The sequence below is a fragment of the Lathyrus oleraceus genome, chromosome 3 (genome assembly GCF_024323335.1).
Source record: "Lathyrus oleraceus cultivar Zhongwan6 chromosome 3, CAAS_Psat_ZW6_1.0, whole genome shotgun sequence".
Lineage (NCBI taxonomy): Eukaryota > Viridiplantae > Streptophyta > Magnoliopsida > Fabales > Fabaceae > Lathyrus > Lathyrus oleraceus.
The window spans coordinates 478,512,238-478,521,336 of record NC_066581.1 but is presented as its reverse complement, the minus strand read 5'-3'; the positions used below and the strand labels follow the sequence as shown (position 1 = coordinate 478,521,336).

Here is a 9,099-nt window from a genome sequence, read left to right as displayed (position 1 = left end):
CTTATTGAAACTTCTCATAAAGGTAGGCTCAATGTATCTTGTCCTTTTCCAATTGCTCACGAGATGTGTTATCTAGATACTCCTTGATGCTCTTCCTCAACTCAAGGATTTGGGCCTCATAGTCGCTTTATGCATCCTTCTTGGCTAAGTTGGATAACTCTAAAGTCTTCTCCAACTCTCGGATGACGCACCAGGCTCGGTCTAACTCACCATTGCAACCGTTAAGCTCAGAATTAGCCCCTAAGAGAGCACCAACAACCCATTATCTCTTACCCTTTTCACCCCTTAGCCTCTTCTTGCCATTCTCAAAGTTCTCTTTGATCTGCTTACTCTCGTCTTCCAAGTCTTCATTTCTTTGCTTGACTTTGTTGAGATGGAGTCGCAGTAAGGTGTTCTCCAATTCAAGCTCTTTGATCTTATCAGCAAGCTTTCAACATCTTCTCGTAAGATTAGCTCAGGCTTTGGTACTAGAGGGAAGGATGAGGACTCAAAGAAGAAATGGATCTTGACTATTTGACGAGTAGACCGAGTAACGAGCACTGGCAAGCTATTGAGCGAGTCATGTGGTTCCTTAAAAAGACCATGGATCTCGACCTACATTATAAGAAGTTTACTGCTATAGTGGAAGGGTACAATGATGCATATTGGAACACCTTAGCGGATGATTCCAAAGTTACTAGTGGCTATAGATTTAGTATAGCTAGAGGAGGAGTATCTTGGAAATCAAAGAAACAGACTATCCTGGCTCAGTCCACAATGGAGTCTGAGATGATAGCACTAGCCACAACTACTGAAGAAGCAAGTTAGTTAAGATGCTTGCTAGCTGAGATCCCTTTATGCGAAAAACCTATGCCAGCTGTGTTGATCCACTGCGATAATACCACGACTATTGCAAAAATTGAGAACCGTTATAATAATGGTAAAAGACGTCAAATAAGAAGAAAGCACAACATCATCAGAGACTGTATTTCTAAAGGAGCTGTATGAGTGGATCATGTAAGCATTGATGGAAATTTAGCAGATCCTTTGACAAAAGGATTAGCTAGAGAGAAAGTCCGCAGTATATCTAAGAAGATGGGACTACTACCTATAAATAAATGAGTTTCTCATGATGGTAACCCAACCTAGATAACTGAATATCCCAATAAATAGGTTCATTGGGTAATAACAAGTTATGAGTAATATGAGATGATCATGCAAGTGAAGCATGAATCTTGAAGTAATAAGAGGATGAGATGATATAAGCTCTTAATGAGATCTATATTCTGTATGAGGGAGTACCTAGGCTACATGAGTACTCTTGATAGACTCACCTTTGTGATTGTGGAACTTGGGTCGGTTCCTATGGAATTTCGGGGCAGTATTCCTAGAGTCTTCACTAAACCGGGATACACCTGCAAGGCCATTAAAGCACGGGATATTAGAATACACCTTAAGGAAATGTTGTATGCGGGTCTGATGTCTCAGATAGAGTTCAAGAAAATTGTTCCACTCTTGTTGAATCGGAATCCTACCTGCTACACAAAGGTTCAAGTCGTAGACACCTTTGGTTATGCACAATCTTAGAACTTTTGACATTACTTCTAAAATCACCTTTTAAATTCAAGTGGGGGATTGTTGGAAAACTTTATGTGAATTTGAAAAAGGTCATATGTATTAATTAATGGAAGTTAATTACGTAGAAATTAATTGATTAATATTAATTAATTATTAATTAATAATAATAAGGTGTCACTCATCAAAACCTAGTTTTAACCTAGTTTTGACTAAGTAACTCTCTCCCACTATTTTCTCTCCACTCAATTCAATCCTTTACCCATAAATAGGGTTCCTTATTTCAGTTGCAAATTACTCCAAATTTATGAATTTTTGGAATCTCTCTTATTCCTCTTTATTCTCTTCATCTCAAATTATTTCTATTCTTCTTTATTGTTCGAGTGGTTTATTGTGCCATCATCGACTGATTTTTTTAGATATTACGAGTGGTTTAAACACCATTTGAAGGCATGTTTCTTCGAACGATTTATTACAGTGCAAGTGATAATCGTAAAATTGAATGAGCTGTTTTATCCTGGAGACGCCGTCGAAACTCGACTGCATTGCATAATTATTGGCAACGATGAAACGTCTTAAAGAACACGACCTAGTACATGACTCGTCCTGATAATTCTCTTTGTGGCAAAATTTTCAAAACCGAAAACTACAAATATAATTGTAAGAAAAAAAATAGTTCTACAACAGATTCCAAGATTTTGATGATAACAAAGGATGAAACCAAAAATGGCACTCTAACGAAAAGTTTCTAAGTATGCAGGACTCTAAACAAAAAGAAAGGAATCTGATCGCGACATCAGATACAGTCAAATCAGATACAAATTACCAGAAGATCAGAAGCATCTGAAGTAGAAATGCGCTCTAGAAGTTCTGACTCTAAGCAAAACAGCATATCAGAATAGCAGAAGCATCTGAAGAAGAAGCACGCTCTAGAAGCTCTGACTCTGAACAACGGTATATCAGAATTCCAGAAGTTCTCAATGTCATCTGAAGACAACATCAGAATTCTAAAGGGATCAGAACTCTCAGAAGCTCTGAAGCAATATCTCAAGATCTCAGATTAAGAGAGTAACACAGACTCTGTTAATGGATTTCCTTATCCAGAAAGAATAACGGAAACTTCAACTTCAAATGGAAAGAACTATATTTGGAAAGAAGTTATTCAGGGAGACAAACTTGTTTTGGCAAGAAACAACGAAGTAATGACATTTAACTCTCATCAAGACTAAATATTTGCCATCACTACAACAGTCGTTTTTCATCTATATATAAAGAGCGTCGAACCTCATTGAGAGACACACCTGAACGCACAGAATTACTATACTCTCTCTCTAATCTTTCATGAGCTTTTGCTCATAACGTGAAATTTCTTATTTGCTATAATTGTTGTAATACTTGCTTTATCCTAGAAGCACTCTAGATTACAAATTCTGTGTTTACCTAAATTGTTTAATTCCTCAAGTGACTCTGCGCAGTCTGTATACTTGAGAGGACTAAGAGATCTTTCTCTTAGACGTTGGTTGTAATAATCTTTCAAGATTAGTGGATTAAGTCCTTGTTGAAAGCGAAATCACCTTGGTCGGGTGGACTGGAGTAGCTTTGTGTTATAAGCGAACCAGTATAAAATCCTGTGTGATTTTATTTTGCAAAAACGCTTATTTTCCAAAACAATTCAAACCCCCCTTTCTTGTTTTTCTCACCTTCAATTGGTATCAGAGCTACGACTCTGTTATTGATTTTCCAATCAAACACTTAACCGTGTAGAGAGATCCAGAACGAGAAAAACTATGGACCAGACAAACGAAAGAGACAGTTACAATGCTAAGCCTCCTGTCTTTGATGGAGAGAAATTCGATTACTGGAAAGATAGAATTGAAAGTTTCTTTCTAGGCTATGACGCTGATCTCTGGGACATTGTCAAAGATGGATACACACCTCCTGTAACTAATGCTGGAGTTGAAGTTCCCAGAAGTAAGATGACAGAGGATCAGAAGCGCGTATTCAAGAATCATCATAAAGCCAGAACGATACTTCTCAATGCCATATCCTATAATGAGTATGAAAAAATCACCAACAGGGAAACAGCTAAAGATATACTTGATTCTCTAAAGATGACTCATGAAGGAAACTATCAGGTCAAAGAAACAAAGGCTCTGGCTCTAATCCAGAAGTATGAAGCCTTCAAAATGGAGGATGACGAAGCCATAGAGGTAATGTTCTCTAGATTCCAAACTCTTATTGCAGGTCTCAAAGTTCTAGACAAAGGATACACAAATGCAGACCATGTCAAAAAGATAGTCAGAAGCTTGCCAAAGAAGTGGAGACCCATGGTCACTGCTCTGAAGTTGTCAAAGGATCTGAACAACATCAGTCTTGAAGAGCTTGTCAGTTCCCTTAGAAGCCATGAGATAGAACTAGGGGAAGATGAGCCTCAGAAGAAGAACAAGTCTGTAGCGTTAAAGTCCAGATCTGAAAGACGCAAATCTGACAGAAACAAAGCATTCCAGGCCGAAACAGAAGATGCAGATGACTCTGAACACGAAGATTCTGATGATGAAGAAGAATTGTCCCTCCTGACCAGAAGAGTTAAACAACTCTGGAAAAAGAGGAACAACAACTTCAGAAGACCAAGACCCAGAGGGGATCGATCAGAATCAACCTCAAAAGGTAAAACTAACAAAGATGTTACCTGTTATGAATGTAAAGAAACAGGTCACTACAGGAATGAATGCCCCAAGCTAAAGAAAGACAGCTCCAGAAAAGAAAGCTTCAAGAAAAATTCCCTCAGAACCAAGAAGGGATTAATGGCTACCTGGGATGATAGTGAATCTGACTCATCAGAATCTGACGCTGATGAACAGGCCAATGTGGCGTTCATGGCCACCACATCCAGGAACAGTTCAGATGAAGAATCTGAATCAGAAGAGGTATTCACTGAACTCTCTCGATCTGATTTAGAATCATGCTTGTCTGAAACTCTTAACTCATATCAGAAACTAAAACAAAAATTTAAAGCAATAAAAGGCTGTCTTGAAGAAAAATTTGAAGAATGTGGCAAACTTGAGATGACAATTCTAGAACTCAAAGATGAAAACAAAGTTTTAACATCACTAAAAGATGCAGCAAAGAAAAATTGCTTAAAACTAGAAGAAGCGTTATCTCAAGCTCCACAAACTTCAAATACGATAATTTATAAATACGAAAAAGCCTTTCAAAAGTTTCTGAAAAATGGGATAGGAAGGAGTGTAATGGCATCCATGATTTATGGAGTCAGTCAGAACAATAGAAAAGGAATTGGGTATGATCCTAAAGAAGATAAAACTTCTACTAGTGACCAACTTAAATCTCCATTTTCATATCACTATACACACACACAAGAGCAAAAATTTGAAAATGCTAGAAAACCCAAAGTGATAAGAAACTCTGGGAAAACTAATCAGAAAGGACCCAAGAGACTCTGGGTACCAAAAGATAAGATTGTTTATGTTGCAGATATCTTATGCAGCAAAGTTCAAACACCAGTCATGGTACCTGGACTCTGGATGCTCGCGACACATGACGGGAAGAAAGTCTATGTTCCAAAGCCTGGAACTTAAAGACGCTGGATTCGTAGGCTTCGGAGGAGATCAGAAAGGAAGGATCAGAGGCTCCGGAACTATTGGTAATGGTACTCTTCCCCCTATATCTGATGTTCTTTACGTAGAAGGATTAATGCATAATTTGTTATCCATAAGTCAATTAAGTGATAACGGTTATGATGTGATCTTTAATCAAAAAACATGTAAAGCCATAAATCAAAACAATGGTTCTGTTCTATTCACAGGCAAGAGGAAAAATAATATTTATAAAATTAATCTTTCTGATTTAAAAGAACAAAATGTGAAATGTCTGATGTCTGTTCACGAAGAGCAATGGGTATGGCATAGACGCTTGGGCCACATTAGCATGAGGAAACTATCTCAGCTAAATAAACTCGAGTTAGTCAGAGGCCTACCTAAACTGAAGTTCTCTTCAGATGCTCTATGTGAAGCATGTCAGAAAGGAAAATTTTCAAAAACCTCTTTCAAAAAGAAAACTACTGTTACTACCTCTAAGCCTCTGGAACTTCTTCACATTGATTTATTTGGTCCTGTGAAAACAGCATCAGTCAATGGAAAGAAGTACGGACTAGTCATTGGTGATGATTTCAGTCGCTGGACATGGGTGAAATTCCTTAAACACAAGAGTGAGTCTCACTCTGTATTCACTAGTTTCTGCTCCAAAGTGCAAAAAGAATTTGACTCTAAAATTATCAGAGTCAGAAGTGATCATGGTGGGGAATTCGAAAATAAATCCTTTGAGGAATTATTTGACTCTAATGGAATATCCCATGATTTTTCCTGCCCTAGAACTCCACAACAAAATGGAGTTGTAGAGAGGAAGAATAGGACACTCCAAGAGATGGCCAGAACTATGATCAACGAAACTAATGTGGCTAAGCACTTTTGGGCCGAAGCTGTAAATACAGCGTGTTACATTCAGAATAGAATCTCCATAAGACCTATTCTGGAAAAGACTCCCTATGAACTGTGTAAAGGAAGAAAACCAAACATTTCATATTTTCATCCATTTGGATGTTCTTGCTTTATTCTAAACACTAAAGAACATCTGAACAAGTTTGATTCCAAAGCAAAGAAAGGTATTATGTTAGGATACTCAGAACGCTCTAAAGGCTACAGAGTATACAATACAGAAACCAAAATTGTGGAAGAATCAATTCATGTCAGATTTGACGATAAGCTTGACCCTGAAAAGTCAAAGCTAGTTGAAAATTTTGCAGATTTAGAAATCACTCTTGCAGGATCTGACAAAGCTCCAGAAGAAACTGCCATTCAGAATTCTGAGGAAATTAATCCTCCATTAATCCCAAAGAAAGCTAAAAGTCGCCTCAACATATCTGAAGAATTGATTCTGGGCAACAAAGACGAACCTGTCAGAACCAGATCTACCTTCAAGACCTCTGAAGAGACTCCTCTGGGACTAGTGTCTCTGATCGAGCCTACGTCCTGTGATGAAGCACTTCAAGATAACGACTGGGTGTCAGCCATGCAAGAAGAGTTAGATCAATTCACAAAGAATGATGTCTGGGATCTTGTTCCCAAACCCAAAGGCACTCACGTTATCGGAACCAGATGGGTATTCAGAAACAAGCTGAACGAGAAAGGAGAAGTCGTCAGAAACAAAGCTCGACTGGTAGCTCAAGGTTACAGTCAACAAGAAGGTATTGACTACAATGAAACCTTTGCTCCAGTCGCAAGGTTAGAATCTTTTCGTCTTCTTGTATCTTTCGCTATAAACCATTCTATAAAATTATATCAAATGGATGTCAAGAGCGCATTCCTTAATGGTTACATATCAGAAGAAGTGTATGTCAACCAACCTCCAAGTTTTGAAAATCCAAATTTTCCAGAACATGTTTTTAAACTTAAAAAATCTTTATATGGACTTAAACAAGCTCCTAGAGCTTGATATGAACGTTTAAGTAACTTTCTTCTGGAACACAATTTTATCAGAGGGAAAGTTGACTCCACACTCTTCTGTAAGAACCTTAACAATGATCTCATGATATGCCAGATATACGTTGATGATATTATTTTTGGTTCAGCTAACGCCTCTGTTTGTCAAGAATTCTCTGAGTTAATGCAGGCAGAATTTGAAATGAGCTTAATGCAAGAACTAAAGTTCTTTTTGGGAATTCAAATTAACCAATCTTCAGAAGTCACGTACGTTCATCAGAGCAAATACATAAAAGATGTTCTGAAGAAATTTGACATGGCTGAATGCAACTCTGCAAAGAATCCCATGCATCCAACATGCATTCTTGAAAAGGAAGAAGTTAGTAAACAAGTTTGTCAGAAGCTCTATCGTGGTATGATAGGCTCCCTTCTCTATCTGACTGCTACTCGACCTGATATTCTCTTTAGTGTCTGTCTATGTGCCAGATTCCAATCAGATCCTAGAGAAACTCACTTAACAGCAATTAAGAGAATTTTCAAATATCTGAAAGGAACTCCTAACCTAGGCCTGATGTATGAGAAAACATCAGAGTATAGACTTTCGGGTTACTGTGATGCAGATTACGCAGGAGATAGATTGGAACGAAAAAGCACATCTGGAAATTGTCAGCTCCTAGGAAACAATCTGATATCCTGGGCCAGCAAAAGACAGTCAACTATCGCTCTATCAACTGCAGAAGCTGAATACATCTCAGCATCACTGTGCACAACTCAGATGCTCTGGATGAAGAATCAGTTAGAAGATCTGCAAATCTTCGAGAGTAACATTCCTATCTTTTGTGATAATACTACTGCCATTTGTTTAAGTAAGAATCCCATTCTACACTCCAGAGCCAAGCACATCGAAATAAAACATCATTTTATCAGAGACTATGTTCAGAAAGGGATAGTAACATTGAAGTTCATTGATACAGATCATCAATGGGCAGATATCTTTACTAAGCCTTTAGCTGAAGATAGATTTCTTTTTATCTTAGAAAATCTGAACATTCAAAATTGCCCTGAATAAATTGTGCCTTTGAAGATGTAAAATGAGACTCTGACATAAACAAATGAGCTTCTGCCTCTGACTCTGATACTTCTACCAAGTTAAGAAGATATCTGAGTTAGAAATCTCCAAGAACCATTCGTTTGGTATTCCTGAAGATCAGATAAAGCAAACACGTGGAGTGAATTGCGTCTAACCTTGGAACTTCTAGACAGCTGTCCAGAAGTAATTCAAAGGACAGACGTTTGAGATCTCCTCGAGCAGTGTGCATACTGTTGGGATTAGACATTCATTAATGAGCCATAATCATTTCTCCCTCTAAACGTGTTAACTTGGTTTTTGTGTTAACTCTGATTTACGTGTCGTTTTGCATGCGTTTCTTTTGGGTATTTAAACACTCCTCTCACATTTCACACACACTTCACTCTCACTCACTTGTTAAAACCTAGTTCTCTCAGGCATTTCTGCAAACAGTTGATATTCATCTCAGTTCTTCATCAACAATGGATTCTCAACAACAATCTGTATTCAACTATTCTCAGCAAATGAACTCCAGCAACGCAGCTCAAAGCACATCTACTCCAACCGTTACAGGCGTAACCACAACACCAGTTTACAAGGAGCCTCACATTCTTGAACGTGAGCCTCATATAAATCATGCAACTCCTTTTGAGAAACTGGACGTGCTGTGTGAATCCCTGGTAGATTTCAACAACATGAAGAGAAATGGCGTAGACCTCACTGAAGAACTTCATCAACAAGGTTGGGGAAACTACTTTCAACGCCTCTACGGTCCAGTTTACCCAAACCTTATTAAGGAATTCTGGAGATTTGCTGATGCTGATGATCATTTCATCGTCTCCTACGTCTTGGGTGTAAAAATAGTGATTACTGAAAAGTCAATCGCTGCCTTGCTAAACATGGAGAAAGCTGGAGGAAGAAGAATTTACAACATAAATCCCAGGGCGAAATATATTGCTCATGAAATCAATCCCACTATCT

General features: G+C 38.1%; 1 protein-coding gene across 1 annotated transcript; it reads left to right on the top strand.

The window, feature by feature from the left end:
• The first annotated feature begins 498 nt into the window (after positions 1-498).
• Positions 499-807, top strand: LOC127131735 (secreted RxLR effector protein 161-like). The gene has a single exon (XM_051060653.1). It carries the CDS (start codon positions 499-501, stop codon positions 805-807), a length of 309 nt encoding a protein of 102 aa, XP_050916610.1.
• Positions 808-9,099: the final 8,292 nt, after the last annotated feature.

Coding starts and splice junctions, on each gene's coding strand:
- LOC127131735 (XM_051060653.1), top strand. CDS start 499: ATGGATCTTGACTATTTGACGAGTAGACCGAGTAACGAGCACTGGCAA.